Consider the following 24,134-nt stretch of genomic DNA (forward strand, 5'->3'; position numbering starts at 1 on the left):
GTTCACACAAAAAGTGATTCTACCACTAAGTTAAAAAGGAAAAAAAAAAAAAAAAAGAGGAGTTAATAGAATTGCGATGCACTTTTTTTCTGAAATTGTTATATTACAGTAAATTTATCCTGCCACCCCCAATGTAATGTTTCACAGCTGTAGCGTCAGTTAGGTATGATCCCAGCAGATCCTTTCAGCAGCAGAAAAACACTCTAAATGTCTTTAGAAGTCACTGACTTTAGAACATCAAATGTCCTAAAATTTTGCTGTGAAAATCTACGACTGATGACAGAGTAAGCATTTCTTGTTATTGATTACATTATTGATATTTGAAGTAAGAAGGTGATGAATATTTGGCACGATGTTAACAACCTTGCTTAGAACTTACCTGGCCTAAGTGATTTCTTTAGATGGTTCTGCTATTGAATCTTTTAGATGGTTCTGCTATTGAATCTTTAGATTCAAAAATGGTTTGGGGATATGATTCCTCCTGATATGTAGTGTCAGCAGATGAGAAATGGGGTTCAAAGGGATAGCGTTCTATCCCTTCAGCAAAAGAGAAACAGGACTTCTTTGGGACAACTGAAGAGGAGTCCATGCAGAGAAACAGACTGGCTATCACCCAGTCCAACTGATAGCAGGGATCCAAGAGCCAAAGCTGGGCAAACCAGGAACTCTCATATGGGCAAGCCTTAGCCAAGCCTCTTTAGTTATTGAGGATGGTACAGTATAATCACTATTTGATCAGTCTTTCTGAGCATGAGCCTTGCTATGTATACCAGGCCTGAGACACATCCTGGGTAGGGGGCCACTCTTATTTCTGTGGGTTTTTATGAACTGATGTAACACCAAATCTAATTTGCAAGTACATGTGGAATGGCCTAGATTATTAATTTTGACTAGTTTCTGGATTTTGATGACTTTTATTTATGATTTTTTTTTAAATCCTTATTTGCCATTTGTAATGAAACATTCTCTTTTCCAAGCCAGCTGGCAGTGGCCTTGTTTGGACAGTTGGTGGCTGGTACTCTCTGAACAGATACTTCATCAGTCGTCTTCAAAGATGAAAAGAAACGATTAGATAATTCCTTGCACAAGAAGAGGTGTATATAGAAAGACTATAATTTTCCTTCCACAAGAATGATAGTATGGTGGCCCAGTAAACACAAGACTGATATAGAAGTATCAGTCAGTTCTGCATGGTCTTACATGACTTGCATCTGTGTTCCCTAACTTTCACATGCCTGGAGGGGAAGAACTGTTTTTCTGGTTTATTAAAATGCAATATATTTGAAGGAGGCTAGACAGGACATTAGCATAGCTGCAGGGTCTATGGAAGGAGCTAACAATTTAAACTGCAGTAATAATTAAGGAGAAACAGTAAAAATATGGAAGGGTTCTCCAAAGAAACTGACCTGAAGCAAAAAGAGGATAAAAGGCTCTATCATTTCATGGCTGGAGGAACAAAACTGGGTAATGACAGCAAGTGTGATGAGTGGGAAATTGCTGGAGAACTATAGGAGCTGGCAGTTCATGTAAGTGCATTGGCTCAAGTTCTGACACCCAAAGGCCTCTACCATTCTCTGCGCAGACTAACAAAGAGCACTCAGGTCTAGTTTGAGAGCACCAGTCAGGGACCAATAAAAATAATAGTGTGATACTCTTTGAAAATGCCTGCCCACATACATGCATCTCATCTGTGTCTGCACAGAGCTAGCATGTTTCCTCTGGCACGGTATGGTCTTCAGATATTCCTCCTCAGTTCATGCTCACTAATCATGTTTAAATTGGACCCTGAACAACCCACTGGAAGTGCCTGGAAGGCTGGATTTCCAGTCACCTGGGTATTGCATCACTGGCCATCTGACAACATTTTTTGTTGTTGTTCTGAAGATTTATTTACTTTTTTAATCGCAAAAATTAAAATCTTTTTAATTTTAAAAGATTTTTTTTAATTTTAATTTTTAATTAAAATCTTTTTAAAAGACAGCAAATATTTTCTCAATAATCTAAAATCACCAATGGTCACAGACTAACCACAGAAATTGTTAGTTACTTGGAATGTTACTTATTGCATGAAAACATTTTAGTTGCATGAAAACTTTTAGTTGAAGTGTCTTACAACTTCTGTTGTGACTGCCGTCATGACTTGGAAAAATCATGGATCAATGATGTAATTAGGGATTTTGGATGATAAAACAATTTCATCCCATTTGAACAATCTAAAACAGCATCTAAGGAAAACAGAAATACACACATCTTATTTTGTAGCTTAAAAAAAGCCACATCAAATAGACAAGCATCTTAAAATGTGTTTCCACATTATTCTTTATTTAACCATGTCTAGCAAAAGCAGACTAAAGCAAGCACTGTGAGAACAGAGATTAAAACTTTCCTTGCCTTCATAAATCACATCCTTTAGACACCTGACAAAGATTATGACTTATGAAAACAATATTATTTGAAGTATTCAGAGTGCCAGCAATCTTTAGTCAATTCATATTACCAACTATTAAGAGAATGCTAAGCCTAATAATTTAGTTTATACAAAATATAAACCCATTCTTTCATAAAGTCAGCTTCACAATTGCTACATTTCAAAATCTGCCGTTTTTCAATACTACCCAATATTAGTTTTCCAGTTACAACATAGTTTAAAAAATCACCTTTACAAATGCTCTTGCCTTGCACTTGCTATACTTCAAGAGTGAAATAGGCCAAAATAAAACTGTAGCTGTAGTAACTTTCTAGTAGGTTATCTTTATGCCTTCTCTAACACTAATTTAAAACTAAAATACACGTTGTACAAGCACTAAATGCTAATACTGAATGCAAGTAACAGATCAATTCATTAGCCAAATGTTTAAAAGTTCTGTAGCATGGAAATGAATACAAGATAGCAAAGGACTTTAGGTCATGACACTTCCCTCTGTCACAATACTACTTTGCCCATGCCATGCAATAGCATGACAGAGAGGCAGAGTACAGGTTCTGCTAAACGATGTGGGCAGGTGATGTGCTGTTGTTCCAGCCATGAGTAGCACAAGTACTCTTTTTAAATTTTTTTAAGTATTAAAATAGTTTATATACTTTGTGAAATAGTTGACAAAGAATATGTAGTTTACTCATAATAATTGTGGTCTCTGTAGCATTCTAATCAAGTGTTCTCTGCTTTATTTTTTCCAGGTTGAACAGAATAAAAATCTAGTGTTAAATTTTCCAGCTGTGAAAGAAATAAGCATATAATACTTAGCTGCTACGTGGCACACTAAGAGAATAGTAACTTCAAAATAAGCACCTTGCACTGAAAGCAGATACTTTAAGAGAAAAGAGGAAATATTGTATGGATGAATAGCAGCATCACCATGACCATCACTGATACTTTCTCTTATTTTACTTTTGTACATTATCTTTCCTCGAAGGAAAAGTATCTTTGAAGAAAAAAATATGCACTCTGATTATCTTTAAAGTAAGACCCTGCTGCTGATAACAGCATTTTAGAATATTCAGACTGAAAAGTGAACTTGTTACCTGCTGGGTAGGTGTTTGTGGGTATGTTATTGGAGAACGAAAGAATTCCTGAAGTAACCTCTGGATTTTAGACAATGGAAGGTGCTAAGTGCTAGGTGCAAGCAAGAGTAATAAGAACTCTCTTTGAACTTATCAACTACATAGTTGACAGTAGTATGCCTGCTACATACTGTAAAGTACACCGTTTCTTTACATAGAAGTGAGATTGTAAAGTTTAGGATTTTTTTCCCTCTCTCACTCGTGCGGAATAGCTGGTGTTGGCTTTCTGATATAGTTTCATTTACAGAGTAGAACATTACATCTAGTTGATTAGAATACTACCTCAGAAGATGGTTTGGTACAGCTCTTGAGGCTCCAGAGAAAAATAGATCTCATAAATCTCAGGCAGCCTATTTCTTCCTCTGCACATTATGAACAGAATGAAGCAAATTTGAGTTTATGCAAATCTCATTCTCACTAATATGGTCATTCATATTAAACATCATACTTAACCTTTCTGGAAGGCAGCACCAAAAATTCCAATTACGTCTCAAAAAAAGAAACACAGTGACTTAGTACAAATCACATACAATCTTCTGCAGGCTTAAAATGCAAGCTATTTAAAGACTACATCAAGAAACAAATGAAAAACATGCAGTTGTGATGTTGCATGCAAAAGCTGCCTGATGAATCTTGTAGCTATTTTCAATGGGTTATGGTTGAAAAATTGATAACAATTTTTAGACCCTAAAATTTAGATTTAGAGAATCAGAGATGATTCACAGGAAAATACATTCACAGACCTAAAGAAGATCATGGAACTCACTAACAATAGCTTAATCATATAACGTTATCCCTGCGCTCAGTTCCACTTTGTGTGTATATGTGTTGTTCAGAGACAAACGCCATGGAAAGGGTTATCCACTGTTGGCCTGTTAGTCTGAATGAAGACCAAGGCTTGCCAAGAGGAAAGTCACCTTCTGTGCCTTTAAAATGTAATTACTGGTTCCATTTGGAAGGGTTTTAAAAAATACAGAGCTCTCCTTTGACGTTCACGAAAAAGTCTTTCCTGTCAGTTATCCCAAAACAGGATTAGTGTCCCCAGACCTCTACTTAATGCCAACATTAATGCCAGCAAGTCAAACATAGCAGTTCCTGATATGATGTATGACTCCAAACCCACTTATATTAGTAGGAATTCTTATTTGGATGGCTTTCAAATCAGATTGTGAATGAAAAGAAAATTCATGGTTTGATATTTCTTCCTTTGAGTATACTTTACTGGGAGAAGTGGGCTGTTGTGCTTACATCTGGTTTCAGCTCATTTCTTCTCATTCATTTAAAAACTATAATCTAGATCTGCTTCCCTGAGGAAACTTAAATTCTGAAATGCACTAGGCTTTTCTAACTTCTGCTGAATTCCTTGGTGCTTAGCATTCCCCCTGACCCGGCTGTTTTAATATAGACACATTTTCCTGACTTCAGTCTTCCTAACTTTAAATACGAGGCTGTTTTCCCCAGAGAGCAAAAGCAAAATGTAAATCAAGTGTTCCAGAGCCTGTATGTATGAAGCTTTCATATCAGGAATAAATCCTAAGGTAATACCAGAACTGATTTGGAAGTGGAATATTTTCAGAAGAATTGGGAGTATAAAAATTTGGATTTTTCTCTGAGCTGGAATGCGCTTGGAATTAATTATCAAGCACTAGCACCAAGCAAAGAAAACCACATAGCAGTGTGCTTCATAGAATGATTCAAGCATGTATTATACTGTAGGAACAAAAAGATCTGGAAATGTAAAAACTATTTTGCTTCTTGATTTTGCCATATTTCATTTTCAATTTCACTTCAGGGTTATTTAAGGACATGCCAAATATTGTAAATTGCTAATATTCATTTAAAATCCTACTGGAATCTCTATTTTACAATGCTATGACTTTCTTAACAGCTCATTAATGCTGAAATTAACAACAAGCTGTCAATAATTTCAGAGGGATAATGTAAATTACAATGTCTGTTTCTACAGAGCAGGTAGAAAATTAAAAAGTAGAAGGTCTGGTTTTCTTTGGACCAGATGATCTGAATGATGGCTGGGGAGAATCTCTTACATTTGTACCTGTCAAAGCTGAAAGATCAGTCTGGATTCATTTAAGTATTTATTTGCTTCATTTCTAGACAGTTGCCAAATCGACTCAGTGTTTTCTGTTATTTGATTTAGTTATTGTGCTTAAGCAATAGCAGTCATACATCTGCTTCATAAATCTGCCCCTCATCCTTACTGCTGGTCAACTTCAAATTGTATTGAAGTTGTGATTTTGTTTTTCCAGTATAAATGTGTCCAAATGAAACACATTGGAATGAGAACCTGTCCAGAACCAACTTTATACAAATAACTTATCATGTGTCTAAGTTGCAGCCCTCCTTATGCTATTGTAAGTATGCTGACCTTAAGGGACAGAAAGTAAAGTTGAACATTTAGCATTAATATATGATAGAAGAGAAAAAAAATCTCAGGAGTAAATAATTTTTTTTTTATTATTTATTAATTTGAGATCTTGTTTTACCTACATGATTTTGCTAAACAGTAGCTGGCCTTTTATCTGACCATAAAAATGAACTGAATTTCTAAGCAAAAAGATGATATTCGTATGACACGAAAATCCTGGACACTTCTTTTGACTAAATATTTAATTGAAGAAAAAAAACCAAACACATGCTTAGGCTGGCTAAAATTTGGTATTGGTCTTTGTACAGTGTTGACTGTAATTCTACTAAGACAGAGTCCAAAGGACAAAGAGTCCTTTGCTGTATATCCTCTTACGAATAAGGAAGCAACTTTGAGTTTTTGCCATGTCTTGGGAGACTATCGTAAGTAATGCAAAACACGAATCATAAGCAAAGATTATCAAAAGCTCATTAAGTATTCACTTTAGACAATTAATGGGAACACCTGCTAAACTTTTAATCTGGCTGCTCTTTTTAACAAGCAGATTACAACCTACCCTATAACCAAAAAGCCTGTATTTTGGCCTAGGACTTCAGTGAATGCATCAGGTGAAGAGGAATAAGAAGTTAAGTGATCTCCCTTTCTACAATGTGTTCAGGTTTTAAAGACAGAGTAAGTGCCTTTATTAGTATTGCATTAGTAGTATTCTTTCAGAGCTATGATTCAGTGCTGCATTTTCCAATGACTTTTGAAATGCAAGGCTTTTGTGTCTGATATGCTACAATTCAATCTGAAAGTGCTGGTGTAACCAGCAGCTAAGCACAGATTCGAACATGTTGAGCTGAGCAAACTGTTACAGGCGACAAACTCACACTTCACTGCTATTTCTCCCTTTCATTTTACAACTGCTCAGGACGTGCTCACACAAGAAGAGGAGCTCAGGCAGAGCCTGCATGGTGCTGCACAGCTGGACAAGAGCACCCGCATGTTGCAGCTTGCAGGGTGCGTTCAAAGAGGAGGGCAGAGGAGTCCGCCAGTTCTTTCATCTGTACCAAGGCCGAACAACAGCAGGTTAGTACTGGCTACTAACTAGGCTAGGGAAACCCAGGAAAAGGGCAGTGAACTCTTTCTGCAAATATTCACTATAGATTAACAACACTCTAAATATCCAGCACTGCACAACCTTGATACCAAACACTGCACTTCTGTTCCTCAATTAGCAACTAATGTCTCTTTGTCGCCACTGGAGAATTAGGTGCACCTCAAGAAGATGACTCAGATATTACTAGAGGTAACTACACATTTCTACTGGTTGTTAAAGGTGTGTAGTCTAGATTGAGACGAGATACAAAACGGGTGAATCCTGTTCATGATCAGTACTAACAATGGGATGATAACATAACTGTTATTGTCACTCTAATGCCTTGACTGTATTGCCATCTCTTACCAATTTACTGGGAAACACGACCTAACAAAATGTAAAGGCTCCAGGGATGCACTGGAGACATATTTATTTGATCTTGGTTATCATTATGTACTGCACAGTTTAGTAGGTCACAATGTAATAAATACACTGCATTTCAAACTCCCTATCTAAAGTGCAGAGACAACCAGCATGATTTCTGTACAAAACTTATATGGAAAATATTTTTCCTATAGAAATAGTACTTTTTTCCCTCGTAAATCTTGATAACTTTGTAGTTCAAAAATAGCATGGTATGTATGTACATAGAAAACAAAACAAAACAACAAACAAACAAAAACAACAACAAATGAAAGCCCCAACAATTCCCTTCTCCCTTAACTGGATCTAGTGTTGATAGAGCTTGGGTACCAGGTAAGTTGGGGACTATACATTCCCAAAGAAAATGCCACAGGAAACAAATTACCCACTTTTTTCAGAGCTGCTTCCTCCTTTTTGTTTATGAATACATTTTTCTTTTTTTGTGTGTCTTTTGTTTTCTATCTGAAGGAGTGCTTAAGACTTCTAACTTCCGCACTTTAATTACATTTTCTCTTCATCTGATATTACATACAATACAGGTACACTTGCTATAATCATTCCATATCTGTTAGTTAATTCTGAACATTCAGATTTAATCCCAGATCTGAGTTTGAATTAAGGAAGCAGCAACTGAAAAGTAAGAAAACACCCAGCTGAATGGAAGTGGCAAGCTTTTCAGAACTTTCTCAAGAAATGGTAAGTTGCTCAAAGTCTGCATTGCCAAAGTCAGTTTTTAATTTTGTTACCATAAATTAGAACTAATTATGCTTTCTGGAATGGAATCATCTTCAATTTGTGTTGTAAATGAAATAAAACCCATCCCACAAAGGTATAGCAGAGGAACAAACAAATGTGCATAAAGAGATTTCTGTAATTTTGCCAGTCTAGACACTGGGAGAGCTATTATGCCAGTACATAGCTGGAAAAATTGGACTAAATATTGAGGTCTTTGGCTCATTGCAACCTCTTTGCTGACTGTTTTATTTTGTTTAAAATTTCTGGTTTGGCTTGATTGCTCTTCTTTCTTTAGAAACGTCATGCAGGCAGTTCTTAATAATTTCAGAATTCTGAACTGCTAAATTATTTAGCAATTTAGACACTTCTTTCACTGAGAATTCAGAACATGCATGTTTAAGAGCGTACATGGGTAATTGCAGGTGTTGCTAAAAGAAAAATGCTGTGCCTTTCTGCTCTAAGTCAGTAGTATGCTAAACTGAAGCAACATTGTTTTTTACTTTCAGACCAATCCTTGAAAGTTGGTACAAAGGTTTGTAATAACAAAATGCTTGCATTTTTAGTAAAACTTCTGCTAATGATCAGTATAATAACTGACAAAATCAGTTGAGCAGGATTAGGCATGATTACTTGAAAACATCTGGTCTGATTACAACAGTTAAAATAATGTTGGTTGTCTTCTTAGATGCAAATGAAGAGTTTTGATAGAGGACAATTTAACTGGAAACTTACCCTAATGTCTCCACAGTCCTACAACTATGCACAGAAAAAAATGTCATAACCCTCCCATGTATTTCTCTCAAAGATGGAGACTCAAGGCAGCTGATAAAGAATTAAATAAGTTTGGGAATAATAGAAATATTTATCTTTTATAGAAGTATCCCTGATCATAGCAAATCCTACTCATTGTAGTAATTTTTGTACATTCTCTGAGTCTCCCTTTCACATAGTACCTCTCATATAAAAAATAAGCCAACATTCTTCCTAAATCATCTCTCTTTTGCTTTGATACTTTAGTAGATGCTGTTACGTGTACAGTTCATACCACTGAATTGCCAAACTCATTAGAGAGACTCTCTCTCTAGAACCACCCAGAAAGTTCAAGAAAAACATCCTTACTCTTTGCAAATAATGAGGATATGCAGCTCTCCAAACAGCTGGGAAAATGCATTTATCAAAAGCCAGTATACTTCTTGTCTATGCATTGAAAATTAATACAGCCTGTATAACATGCTGTAACAAACTATTCTTAAAATATTTTTCAAGTGACCTTTGTTCATCTTAAAACATGGCACAAATCTTTCTAAGCAGAGCAGAGATAACAATTCACCCTATTCTGAATTGTATAGTTAATACAAAATCAGTGACAGCAAAATCTATTGTATATGATTCACTGGGAGGGAGAAAAGCATACCTACCAGGATTATATACAGTCTACTGTCAGTGCCTTTCAGTTATTCAGCCCTATGTGGTGTTTGGCATGACTTCATAAATTCAAATTGCTTCAGCTGAAGAAGCTGTGAGGAATAGCTGAAAACTGTCTGTTGAGCTTGATATAAAACAACAGGTTCATCTATGGAAAGATACCTCTGATATTAAAAGAGATAGGTAAGGCTTTATAATGCACTTCTGTAAAAGTGTTTTGGCTTCTCCTTTATGCCTAATAAAAACAGCCACTGAAAATATATCCTTTTTGTCAGTTTTACTGACTCTTAAGAATCTAAAAGCAGTAGTCTGGCAACAACGAAGAGAAGGCAGTGAGCAGGAAAAATCAAAGAATCAGATTCTCCTCAGGTTGTCTCTGACCTCCAGTCTTTTCACACACTAATACATGGCATCCTAACTTGTCCTGGGCTTACCACACAAAACAGCAAAACCCAGATGAGAGCAGATAGCTCTTGCCTGCTGCTGCGCTTCTACAGCTAAGTCCTTCTACACCAGCCAATAATGCATGTCTGAGAAGTGCCAAGAATTAATTAGCAGTGGCCTCCTTACACAAGCAGTCTGTCTTCTGCTGCTGTGGTGGTAGTAAAATCACATCTGGTGGTTTTTAAACACATCTTGCTATAGGGACTGCTCATGAAAGATCCTTCCCAGTTCTGTATAGGGAAACTGGTGGTTGCAGTATAGCAAATGTACAGTGAGGAATATCAAATATTCAGCAAGCAGAAAAGAATGCATTTGATACTGAATCGCGCATGTTAGGATAGCTAATAAGCTGCTATTGTTGTAAAGGAAAACATTATTTTTATACCCACAACAAAACATGGACCTGCAGAACTTTTCAGGCAATCTTCTAACAACTTCATGCGAGTCTTCTGCAGCTCAGGACTGTCCCATTCGTCTGCTTCAACTCCCCAGTATAAGTCTATGACCTGGAAAATAATAATATGTACCATTGTTAATGTATCATATGCTCTTTCTACTTAACAGATTAAAAATTAACTTAGACAGCATGTTGTGTACTGCTAGCCATTGCTCTGCAGTGCTGTGAAAGGCAATGAGATCTATATCCAGTCCTCATGTAGGCTGGCAGGGTTTCCTTAAGTAGTAACAATTTGAGACTCTATTTTCCCTCACAGATTTTTTTTCTGTTTAGATTGTAAGTACACTCTAGGACTGGGACAGGCTCTCATTTTACATTCATATTTGTGTGAAGAGATTAGCATGACAAGATCGTGATTTGATGTAGTCTCTATTTGCTACTAGATTGCATATAATGGATAGGTAAGAATAATGACAAAAGCACTGATAAAATCCTGGCTTCACGGAAATTGATGGGAGTTTTGCTGTAGATCACATTCAAGACTAGGACTTGATGCCCCATGTCACTTGTAGCCACAGGATATAAAACCATCCTGTGCGCATGGCTCAAAAGAAAGAATATGTGCAGTTCTGTAATATCGTGCTTCCTTTGTTGGCTGGTCTTTGTTACTTTGGAAGCAAAGATTGTACAGATAGGCAATGGCAGACAGCTTGCTGTTCAGCCTTTCATTTATAGCTGCAGACTCAGCTTTGTGATGGTAATGGGATGCAAACAAACTCCTGACAGAAACTGGAATAGGGATGTTAAACTTATTTAAAGGAATTAAGTGATGAAGTGTGATTTTACTACACATTTTAACTAAGAGGCTGAATTATTATTGTGGACAAATGAATTTAAAAGAATAGGGATCATAGGTATGCATTTATAAATTTTGAAATAAAACTTATGGTACATGCTACTATGCCCTAGTTTAAGCTGCTGTTGATAGTTTACATTATGTATGTACCTTGTACAAGGAAGTCCAAACTGTCAGTTTTAAAAAATAAATTCAAAATTGTACTGAGACATGAATACATCACAATATTACTTATTATAATATTATTTGTACTGTGGGAGCACCCTGCTCTTGCTGTGAGAAACACAAACACAACACTGATTGTTGGCTAAACAGATCAAAAAATCAGCCCAAAGATCTAATGTAAGAGCTAACAGTGGGTTGATGTAAAATTCACCAGTGTATAGCTGGTTAATCTCCTTGGAAAATTTCTCATAACAATAAATGACAAGGTTTAAGACCTAAATCCTAGAACTATTTATGCCCGTGTTTAATTTTACTACCAACAGCCTTGTTGGTTATTTCAGGCAGCAAAGTTTGGGACCTGTGTCAGCATTTGCTGGAGTAGGAGCTCTGTTGCCAAACACACTAGGTGATATACTACTGATCATGAGTGAAACAGCACTAAGTATAAATGCATTGTAGCTTACACTGCCAAGAAAATACACTTAGCATCTTTATTTTTTACAGACACTCTGTTCCAAAATTTTGTTGGAACAAGAGTCTTCTGCTTTATAAAATCACATCTCAAACAGCCTTCCTATCTCCCTCATTTTCACTGCTTTCTTCTCTGCGCTTTCGCTTTTAATCTGATTAGGAAAAAAAAGTGTTCTCTGCTTTCTCTCTCCTGTCTGTTATTTATCTACATGACTTCATTCCTGAACTTCATATTGTATTCAGCTGTCTGATTACTTGAATGATGTACGATAGAGCTTAAGTATTCTAGTCATAAAATTAGAGCGTCTTAGCATACAGTCAAAAACATTTGAATCAGTGGTTGAAGAAATTTATTGTGCTGCTTAAGTTCATCTGAAACATAAAGGCAATTTATATTTTAATTAACTGTTCAGAAATCTGATAACACTGTAAATGTGAAGAGGAAATTCTCCGGGATATTGTATATTGTAGGGGCTCGGCACCTGCCTTCCAAGTGTTATAAGGTTATAGATTATTTTTATTGGGTAACATTAATTTTGGTGCATAATATCTTAATGTCTTATAATTTTGTCCTGCAAAAAGAAATGTTTTAGCCATCAAACCTCTGAAGGCACCACCAATTTCAAATGAAGGAGCTTATCAGTTATTCTTTGTGCCAACTAAAATAAATAGGATTTACTAAATTATAGAAATGAAACAGGAAGACAGCTGTGTCTGATGTTGAAGTATATTTTTACTTACACTTGGAAGAACTTGACCCCACTCTTACATTCAGTAAGGCTGTCACGGTGAGATGACAACCAGTGCTCTGTGCAAAAGCCAGTGCAACAAGATGGGCTGACACTGCTCGAGGTTAGTTCCACACAAGTCACCTAATGGAGACTTCTCATTCACAATTCAGTGCTTCCCCTTGTTTGTTTTAGCTTTTGTCCTACAAATCTGATAGTTTCATAGATTTCTCTAATTAAATAGAATAATTTTATCTATCACATCTGACTGCTTACAGACACTAGAAGTTTTAATTCATGCAAAGACTACTTTCTTCACACATGCATCACACAGTGAAAACGATTTGAAACAGCCCATTGTTCCCAAGAAGAAAAGAATAATACGCTGTTAATTAACTACTGTTAGTTATCCTCAAAATGTTTCTATTACAACTACTTTCTTTAACCACTCTGTATTCCCCCATGCCCCCAAAATACCACATTCCAGGTACAAAATACCATGCATTCTGGAAGCATGTTTCTCTGCTAACTTTCTGTCTTAACCAATACCTGTTTTTCAGCAGTATTTGCTGATTCAATAGAAAAGGAAGTGCACTGAGCAATCAAATCCATAGAGGAATTTAACACATTCTGTTCTGCTTCTACACACAGGCGGCTATCTTCCCCAACAGCTCCCACCAACTTTAGGATGCCTGACAGATCTCATGCCTTGCACCACCTGCAGCACTTATCAGTGGAGCCAGATGACTCAGTGGTAGGTGGAGCAATGAACGTCTTGGAATGCATTTCACTTAGGTCATGACTTATCATGCAGAAGGTGTTTTCGGAACAGCCTATATTGTAATGCCTTTGTGGTAGTCACCCCTGAGGTTGCTCATGTTCATTCAGTACAGGATCGTGTAACAGGATGCAAAGTTATGTGTTCTGGTCTGCAAGGAGAAATATAAATGCATCTCTGTAACTGAAAAGTACTTGGTACTTTCTGGACACCACTGCACTAAAATCTGCAGTGTTTATTTTGCATGCTAACACAAGAAACGCAATCCATCAGGAATAGGAAAGGCAGAAAAACATGTTTTGATAAAGCCTACCTCAGCGCCTCCTGCAGAATACTTTGCTATTTTCCCTTGGTAATTTTGGGTTCAAGTTTTCCTACTTCGCTCCCTCAGTAATGTGATAACTTTCTAGTTGTTTCCAGATATGTGTCAGTGGAGCTGTCTCTCAGACCTCATATCACATATGGATTCTCCTGGTGTTGAAACTATATGATAAAATAATTTGCTTCCATGAATATCAACTAGAGTAAACTTAATTATTCCTCCCCTAGAGACTACATTACAATTCAGCTGAAGACAGACATGCTTTCTCCCACTAAGAATTCCTGGGATTATGATCTGTTCAGAAGAGACATTTCCCTCCTCTCCCTGACAGGTCTTCTCAAAGATGACTGAGAAATTAAGATGCTGAGAGAGTTTATATTGGCATTTTCCATGAATATCACGTGGTAGTAACAGGAGAGAAATGTTTTATTATTTCAGTATCTTTTGATATTCCTTGCATGTCCCACTGCACCTGGGGCTCCCCAATCAGCTGATGAGCTAGGACCTTCAGAGGAAGTTCTTTTATAGCCATAATCAGAAATCACTCTGGAATTTACCACCATGCAGACTCAGCAACTCCATTGTGACTCGGGGAATTAAGACCAAATATCCTAATTCAAGAACTTGTTATTTTGATTAAAAGCCAGCTGCATGTACATCAGGAATAACACACTGTGAGGAACAGGATGCTATCTAAAAGGCAATAGTCATTGTCAAGTATGCTATACTCGGGAGAGCTGAGTTTCTGGGGTCAGTGAGGTTGGATGCTAACATTAACATGTGAAGAAGGCTTGAAGATTTATAACCATATTTTTTGAAAAAAAAAACAAACTTTTTACAACATTGCATGCTGCATTTGTTTCTCTTAACAGAGAAAGTTCAAGGCACACTGATATAAATGGGTCTGACAGACCTTACTGGACTGTGAATGAGAATATACCTGACTTAAAACCATCAGTAATGTAACTGCGATGCCAAACTCGTGCATTTTAAATCAAATGTAACCGTATTTTTTTTTTTACTAATTAGCTCTTACCAAATTTGTGTATGTGTCTTCCACAGTACAAAGGAAAATTTGAATCGAATGAAGCAATGGGAATGTTATGATTGACACTAAAGAAAGCAAATTCCATAGTATATAAACACAATAGGAATTCTGTTGAAATATTCCACATTCAATTAATTTTTTAAAATTAGATTTTCAATACTCACCTGGTTAAATCATTTTCACATTAGAGTAGAAGACAAACTGGTAAGTAGCTAAAACAATTAGGGGACTATGCAGATGGTGAAATATAATGCTGATGACATGAAATTAAAAATATATTGCAGGGATGACATTAACTTTAGTATGGTTTCTAGAATCAGAGCACAGCATTTCAGCTCTGATATTATTTATCCTTAAATAGTTAAAATGAAGGTTGGTTGATTAAGTTTCTAATGTGAAAGTTGTCACTTGGTTGCTGCATTGCTTGTACCAACAGTGAGATATTATGCTGTAAAACTGTGCAGTTTTTTCAGCTGTTCTGGATTTACCTCAAATCTGCCTGTAAGATAGTTTGAGTACATCAATACAGTACAATTCATATATATGAAATACACATCTTGTAATTTTCTATTTTAACACTGATAAGACAACAATTACAATATTCAGAAATGTTATACATTCTAAACAGAGTTAATTGCAAGAAATAGTATTTATCATAATGCAAGATTCAATAAAACCTACCTGAAACTCCAGGCCATAGTTTTCCCTGCAGAATTCTCTCAGCTTAGGATACACGTGCTCTCTCAGGGCATTCCTTTCTGCTATTGTATCTGTGTTGGGAAAAAGATGTTACTAACAATATTTATATGAATTATCTTCTTTCAGTCAGAGATATTGATTTATCCACATAAAAAGAGTACTTTGTACTTTGTTCTGTTTCACATAAATGCATTTATGTGTGCAACATCAGGTTTAACACCTACCTTCATATGCAGTGTATATTTCAGTAAAGTGCAGCTGATTCATTTAATAAAAATTTATCAGTTTGAATTCAATTTAATTTTTAGGAAGTTGGATTTTACTAATTAGAAACATAAAACAAAGAGATACACCAAAGATGAAACCAACTATTGCACTTAGAAATTAGCTAATAACATTTGTTAATGGCATTGTGTAAAATGCTATCACTTTCCTCAACAACTTCAACCTGATAGTACCTTAAAAGGCAGAAGGAAATAATAGCATCTTACTTATGGTATTTTTTGTTCCAGGTGATTCCTGATAGCATACTAAATGTGCAGTTCTGACATCATGTTATTCTCAGCATGCAAAATGACGGATTTTGATAATAAAGTACAATATCGTAATAGGGTGCCAAAAATATTACTACATTCTGTCTGTCCAAGTTAGTCTGAACAGATTCTTATAAAACATGCCACTCAAGAAACAGCCAGTCGGATTTGAGGTAGATTTGTTTTGTAATTAGACATTGTATAGATAATAAATTTTATTGTCTCTCCAGATAAGATTAAGGTATGTGATGGATTTTACTAGGCCAAGCTTGTGGCCAGTGTTGCCTGCGTTAAGACACAGAGGGCTGACACTGTTGCTAAGTTATTTTCACAAATAAAACACAACTGTTGTAAACCACTAGTTCCAAGTGCTGCATGATACAAAAAAAATGGCAAACTTAAAAATGATGGAGAACATCTACTGCAGTTAAAGCAATGTTTCTATAACTACACTGAAACAAACTAATAGGTTAAAACTAATTTAACAAGTCCCATATTGTTGTAAACCAAAGACATGTTCAAGTCTAATAATGTTTTATTTATCACAGCCACAGTCGATACATTTAAAGTCACGGGTCTGTTCACAAACCCAAGGCCACAGATTTATATTCTTTTTTATTTTGACAGTTCTAGAAGATTGTGTAATATTTCAGAGGTATACTAAAATACCGAGAAGATTAAGAATTTAGTGTACTGAATTAGATTATGGATTTCACAAATGTGTGGTAAAAATACCATTGTTCTTTATAAACAGAAAATAATACAGAACACCTCCAGAGAAATTATTTCTTGTGAAATCTGCATTCATGTAAAAAGGCTATACCACAAAGGCTCAAAAGTACAACCGCAAGCTTAATCCACTCAATCTGATTTACCACAACACTTCCTCCACAAACCTTTGATGTGGAAAAAAGCCAGAGGTGTGGCAGTTTTCATAAAGCATCCTCTCTAATTACGATGTTACGTATTTATGATTTCTAGCTTTAAAATCTACTAAACATGCTAAGGTTTTCTGAAGACAAAGAATGGTCCAGAAGTATGTCATGTTGCTCCATTGCGCACCGCGCAAGGGAAGATCCTAATCTGCAGTGCAGTTTCTTTTATGTCCGAAGTGAACACTGGAAACGGGGCAGACCCTGTTCTGGGCTGCCATGAGAAGCGTGGTCTCCTTGTTTCCCCTCTCTCCTTGTTTCCCTTTTGGGAAGTTATTACCCTCTCCTTGGCACGGGAGAGGCCACACCAGGGGTGCTGCAGCCAGTTCTGGGCACCCCAAAGCAGGAGGATGTGAAGGAAATTGGAGAGGCTACTGAGGTGGTTGGGGCCAAACGCACGGCCTACAAGGGGAGACTGAGGGATCCAGCCTTGTTCAGGCAAAGGAGGAACTAGTCCCAGCCTACAGCTGCTTCTAGGGCCGCTACAAAGATGTGGAGCCAAGCTTTTTTGGCAGTGTCAGCACAACAAAAGCAACAACGATGTACTACAGCTTGGGAAGTTCAAGTGGACATTAAGAGAAGCTGCAGCTGGCTGTCCAGGAGGCTGTGACTCTCTGTCCTTGGAGCTTTTGAAAACTCAACTGGACAAGCCCATGGCTGACTGAGCTGATGCTGGCAGCACTTTTCAAGAGGGAAGTTAGCCAAGATGACCTCCTGAGCTCCTCTTGCAACCAGCAATCCAGTCTCTCAGAAAAACCCATGGGTTTGGCTTAGTCATCTGGGCTCCCTGTTTCAGGGGATTTCAACCCCATTCGAGTTTAACCCCCACAAGTACTTGGAGTACTTCAGACCTGTACGTCTTTTTCATCCAAAAAAAATGAGTTCACATGCACCAAGACTGCTCTATGATGTGAGTCGAAGTGTATTAGATGGTGATGACCTCAGAAATGTGCTCCAGATCTGGATGAACACGGATGCATCCTGCAAATGTTTAGGAAAAGAGTGCAAAAACCAACGCTTACAGCCCAGAGCTGCGTAAATGAGCACGAGGGATGGATGAGTTGCTCCCTCCTTGGCATCCACAGTCATTAATTCTCTCTCATACCCTAGTGCCTAAGTCAACCTTTTCTTACAGGATGTAGTACACAGCTAACAAGGCTAATTAGCCTGAGGGTTGCAGTGTGCCGACGCAGCAGTGCTATTTCTGCTCCAAAGCAACTTCTCTCAGTACTTGGCTGGAGTCATTGTACTGCACAGTGTTGCTTGTAACTTATCATAAAAGCTACCCGTGTACTTCTCTTCATTTCACATACTTCATGTTTTTTCTTCTTCCCCTCACAGCTACTGAGGCCCTTAGATCAACCATTGATACAAGATGATATATTCTGTGTTCTTTGCCTTAACACAGGCACTTTTTCTCACCCAAGTCTACCAAAACACAGTGCGTCATACCTTCACAAATGAGGAGAATAAACTTTGTTGAAAACCGGCTTACTACTCAGCTACTGAGCAAAACCAAAAATGATTCTTGCCCCATTGTAAGGAGAAATTAATCACAACTATAGCTTATTGTTAAGAAAGCACCAATTCACCATCACTATATGCACTTAAATGAGGAGCATGACAGAAGACAGTCTTACTAGGGAAATAATATCAGCTAAGCTGCAGGAACAAAAAAAATATGTTACTGAGAAAAGGCAGAAATTAAGAGATGTGACTGAATGATAGATGGAAAATACACTGTTATAGGTATACAACAGATAAGCCTGCATTCTGCTGCTTTCCATTTCCATCCCCAGGACCCTCCCTGCAGAACCCCACCGGCTCCAGTCTCAGAACGTGGTACTGTTCCCCGCAGCATCACTTGTAGAGGCTTGCTCGGAAAATGAAACAGCACCCTGTAAGAGCAGTGCTACATTTCTAATACCCTAAAATCACATAAAGAGAGATAAAACATTCCTTCAACTAGAAATGTCTTCTGGATAAGACACTCAGCATAGCCATCCTGTGTTTTAATCCCAACCTCCAACTCTTAATGGAATGTGCTTATTTAATTGGAGTTTTGAGTCGGGTGACTACATTAATGAAACCGAAGAATTGCTGTATTCATAATTTGTGAAACTTTAAGGAAACAGAATTGCATCTAGTTAAGAGAAGCTACAGTAATTAGTATGGATGGCAGATAAGCCGGTTTAATTAAATAAAATCTAACCTGATTTACAGTGACAGCAAATCTGTGAAGCTGGCAGTTCCCAACAACAAGAATGTCACACAGGCAAATTCCAGCTTCCAGGCTGCTGCTACAAATGAACGGATTAGCTGAATGACATCCTTCTAGCAGACAACATGAGACAGGAGCTGCGAGACAAGCTTTATGCACCTTCTAATGGTAATGCGGATGCTCTGAAATCCAAATGATAGCCCACAACAAACTGTGGTAATGAAATTGTATCTGCAAAATCGTAAACCAAGACGTAAAAATAATAACCCTAAGCTCATCTCCAGTGTTCTATCAAACACAAAAATGGCACTGTCCCAAGTAAGACAGTGTCTTGGTGAACCCACACCTTTCCTACAGGTGCTAGCTCTTGCTGACTGCTGCCTCATGAGCCAGTCCACCGCCACGCTGTCCTGCCCACCTGTCCTGCACTTTGCCTCAGCTGCAGAGTTAACCTTTTGTCAGTGCTCGTGATTAGAAAGCTGATCTGAAATCTGTTTTATTTTTTTCTTGACTATTTTTAAGTAGAAGACAGGCTCTTTCTGACATGCTATATAGGCAATGAGAAACGACAGCTGGCTCCAGTGAGTTTAGACCTACTGGAGACCCTTATAAACCAGATGCTTTGACAAAGCTGAATGCTGAGCTGAGACCACCGTCAGGGCCCTCCTGCTCTTGATGCATCCCCATTACAGTTTGGAGGACAGCAACGAATTAGCCACATACACATTTATAGCCTTTCTGCTAAATAATAGGCAATCACTGTTTAAGCAGGACTGTTTGTATGAGGTGTGATTTCTGAAGGCTTGCAGCTCAGTCAAATCACTGCCAATTTTCATTACAGTACTCCAGGGTGCTGCTTCTCAGTGTGAACTATTTCCATGCTGAAGTCTGACCTTCAAACACAAGCTGTTTTCCTATTGAAGTCACTTCACTTTTATTTTTAATAGGGAAAGTACATATTACATTCTCATGTTAGTAAACAGATGATGTGTATGTACAAACAGTTGCCGAACATTAATCTCTGGGATAAAATATGTCATGGAAAATAGCCCAGCTGAAGGAAATTCCAAAACATATATGCAAGTGAACAGGAGTTAACACTGAAGCCCTGTGAAAGTGTGTCTTTGCAAGCACCAGTTATTCTGCCCTCAGACTGCAAGCTGCCCAGCCTCTCTTCTCACTGATGGTTGTACTGGTCAGAGTCAAGCCACAGCAATGGAAAGGCTGCTTCATGTGCATGGGCTGCAGTCCCACCACGACTTCCCTCCAACCAAGGCTTGACACAGCTCCGTAGGGAGCCCCTACGTTCAGCCCCATCCTGTTCAGCCCCATCCTGTTACTGTGTGTTTGCATGGTATTGTTACACCTCTGGTCACCCAGGGAAGAGCTGCTTGCTCCTTGTATACACCCAAGAAACAATCCCCGTGTCATTTCTCTGTGCTCGGTGTCCCAGCACTTTGCAGTGCATTGGTACCAAAGCTTGCATGGAGATCCTGACCTCATTTCTTTCAAAGCCTACTTCTTTGCTAGCTTAGTTGCTGGTGTAAATGCACACAAATTTGTTTATTTTAACACAGTGTTGGGATCTGTTGTGCATCCACAGAGGTCTGAAACCCTGGATGAGCAGAGGACATCTTGTAAGCAGTCCTGAATGCATATCCACTAAGAAACCTTCTATTCTCTTCCTTGAAGCATTCTAAATGCTTAGATTTGCTGGGTGGGTAGGATGGATTCTTGCCATGGGAATTTTTAAATGCATTACACTATTAAAAATGTGTGTTTTATAACCTTTGTCTACTAACTGCAGTGAGAATTTCTGTACAAGAATTATCTAAGGATATGATGCAAATAACGTTAAAAATTACTTAGCAGCCATACCAAGCAAGGAAGTGGCTGCCAAACCTCTTAATGCTAGTGTGCTCTTGTCACATACAACTATTCAACTGAATTATTCCTTTTAAACTGCCTTTTTTTATTTTTTTATTTTTACTAATACTGCACAATAGCATTGTGTATTACCCCTGTAACTAACAGCTTTGAATAGCAATAGGTAACAAATGTCCCTAAATATTATGGAAACCTTGTCTCTGAAAATAATACCATAATAATAAGTCATTTGCATTTCTATAGTGCCTTTCATCTGAGAATCTCAGAGCACTTTGCAAACAATGAGTTTGAATCATGTAGCTGCTAAGAGAGAGAAAAATGACTTGAGTTTCCCAGCACCTTAACTTCATAGAAAATTAACTCTAAACACTGTTGACATTTGCTTCCCGTGGGATTTCTGTGTGTAGAGAACATTACAATAGGCATGCAAAGCTCCCCAGGACTCTGTTTAGGTAGACTGGGAAGGGAACAGATTGGTCTAGGTTATTTCTTCCAGCGTCCCCTTCCCAAACACCACCACCAAGCTTCAGGTCTCTACCTCCAGGTCTCCAAAGAGGGAAATGGACAGACTGAAGGCCATTCATTAACCAAACTAAAAACCACAACGGATTGCAACTCTCCAAATTCTGACTAGCGAAACACTGCAACACTACAGCAGTGTTGCACACAGCTGCTTGTCCTAACATGGCCTGATGGGGGGTGTAGAATGGGTTAGCGCTCTAGCCACCTGGCTATTGTATAATAACATTGGTGGCATCTCCCTCTCCTCAACCTTCACAGTTCTTAAAAAATAAATCGAAATACAACAGTAGGCTGAGCATTTGAGCCCAAAGGAATGGCTACTTGGTTTCACGTCAGTAGAAGTAATGGAAAACAACATTAAACTAGCAAGTAATACTGAAATGTGTCTCTCAATTGTTAAGAAATGACAGGGTTGAGCCTACAAATTTGTGATCAACATCAGATTTTATTAGCTCTTCTTTTTTAGCCCCACATCAAACAATGGCCCATTTTACTGACATCAGTTTTTAAACATATTTGTTTGAAATTTTCCTTTCTATCAGTTCTGTGAGATGACAAATTTAAAACATATATAGAACATTTATTTATTAATTTTTAAAATATGCACTTTAATAGTTGGCTACACTTCACAGTGACATCTTAGAGAATACCCTGCATCTTGACTGTTAATGTGATTAACCAGTGCCACCTATTGGCTTAGCAATAACACCCAGCTGTCAGTTAATATATATTAAAAAAGGAGGCAATTAGTAAAATAAAAGAGGTCAAGACCCATGTTAAAATACAGAATTTAGGGGAAATATCAGTATGGAACTCACATGACAGAAGGGAAAAGTTGTTCCTACATTCAAATACCAGTAGCCTTTCAACACGAGTATACTGATAATTCACACAGGATAATGTTCCAATGTAAAACAAATGTTAGTTTCAGAGAGTTCTGAGTGTAATATGCTTAAACGCAATAAATTTGGAGCCTGATCCAAAGGTCAGTGAAGTTAATGGAAAGATCTGTTAGTCTCAGTGAATCCTAAATGAGTTTCTAGACTTGTGGCACAAGTTGGAATCCTGCACCTTTTGATGTCTTACTGACTCCCGTAGAGTTTGGATTAAACCCTTTGATTCATTAAAAAAAAAAAGAAAAAAGTAAATAAACATGAAATCTAGTGGGTATGGTATTGGTGCAGACTCTGAAGCTGAATTTTAACCTTACAACCAACCTCACATTACCCCTGGGGGACAGAGCTGCCCTTCCTTGTTCTTAAAGTAAAGAAAAAAAAAAGAAAGAAGTTGCCCAGCAATCCTTTCCAGACTGTGCAAACAGTTCCTGGATTGTAGCTTGGGTGCCTTACATCCTTACATCCCTCAGAAATGACGTGTAGCAAACCGTGCAAATGCAAATATTTGCATGCAGATGCCAAAGCACAGTGGGAGCTTTAGCAGCACCATGGGCTGAAGGCAGAATCTCTCCAGGAGGGAGAATGCTGCATTCTGCAAACTGCACAAGTGGAAGAATTCAACAAAACCTCATTCTTTCATTTAATAATGCAAACTAGGAAAGGCTCTTGAAAACATGACAATTTACAAGCAATTATTGTCATACAATTAAATGATGTGACAGGAGAAACTGAAGACACAGCACATTTAGAGACACCAAAATTAAGTCTGAAAATTACCTCTGCAGAACACCAAAGCTTATTACAACTAAGCAGTGGAAAACAGCAAAGCCTGCAAGGACAGGAATTTGCAACTATAATCAAAATTAATGTCAAAGAAAAACTTCTGAAATCTAAAAGAGGAACTCTGAGTGAGCTGCGCAAAGCTGCGTAACAGAACACATCCAAAGGACCAGTGCAGTCACAAAGATATATGCAAAAATCCTACTCATTCATCATAACAAAAAAAAAGTTATGGAATTACCTACAAAACAGGAAAAAAAGACAACTGTACAATAGTGGAAAATATTTTTAACAATTAAATTGTGTGCGCAGTGATAGCTGTACTGTTTCCTTCTGCCATCACTAGACCCTAGAGAAACTGATCAGGGTATGTTACCGAAGTGCTTGAGGGAAGGATGCGGTGGCGATCGATAGGACCGCGGGATCTCACAGACATTTAGTCTCCTACCCACCCTGCAGATTTGAGTGTTGGAGGCAAACAAAATACTACTTTGCAGCGTTTGAGAAGGCATGAAACAGGAGAGCCATAAAACCAACAAAACCAAAACCAAGTGAAAGCAAGTGCCACACATATATTCATGGCACAGACCAGTACAGGCCCATTAAGCACATCTCGTTTTGAAGAAATTCCAATAAACGTTCCTGTGTGGCTTTACACCTGGCACCATAAGGCTATGGACGAGCCCTACAAGGCCTTTGGTAAAGCTGCTCCCTCTATTCTCTGAACTTGCTGTTGAAGTTCCCCAGGCTGGAGAAAATGGCCGTGCCCTGGGTCACTGCAACGTGGCTGTAGTCTGGTGGGCCGGCTGGGAAAGCCTGGCGGACAAACCTGGCCGACTGCGTG

The 24,134-nt window shown here is 37.9% G+C and overlaps 1 protein-coding gene across 2 annotated transcripts in view; it reads right to left on the reverse strand.

Annotated features, from left to right (window-relative positions):
• Window positions 1-24,134, reverse strand: part of NWD2 (NACHT and WD repeat domain containing 2) — a 59,431-nt gene that overhangs the window by 22,396 nt on the left and 12,901 nt on the right. The window contains exons 2-3 of one of the 2 annotated variants that reach the window (XM_035325196.1): window positions 15,502-15,590; window positions 10,445-10,561 (exon numbers count right to left, since the gene is read on the reverse strand). In XM_035325196.1, the coding sequence (XP_035181087.1) occupies window positions 10,445-10,561; window positions 15,502-15,590 (206 nt within the window). Of the gene's footprint in view, window positions 1-10,444; window positions 10,562-15,501; window positions 15,591-24,134 lie in introns of those variants that run through there. The other variant, XM_035325197.1, reaches the window with a different exon arrangement.

The sequence above is a fragment of the Oxyura jamaicensis genome, chromosome 4 (genome assembly GCF_011077185.1).
Source record: "Oxyura jamaicensis isolate SHBP4307 breed ruddy duck chromosome 4, BPBGC_Ojam_1.0, whole genome shotgun sequence".
NCBI classification, from domain to species: domain Eukaryota; kingdom Metazoa; phylum Chordata; class Aves; order Anseriformes; family Anatidae; genus Oxyura; species Oxyura jamaicensis.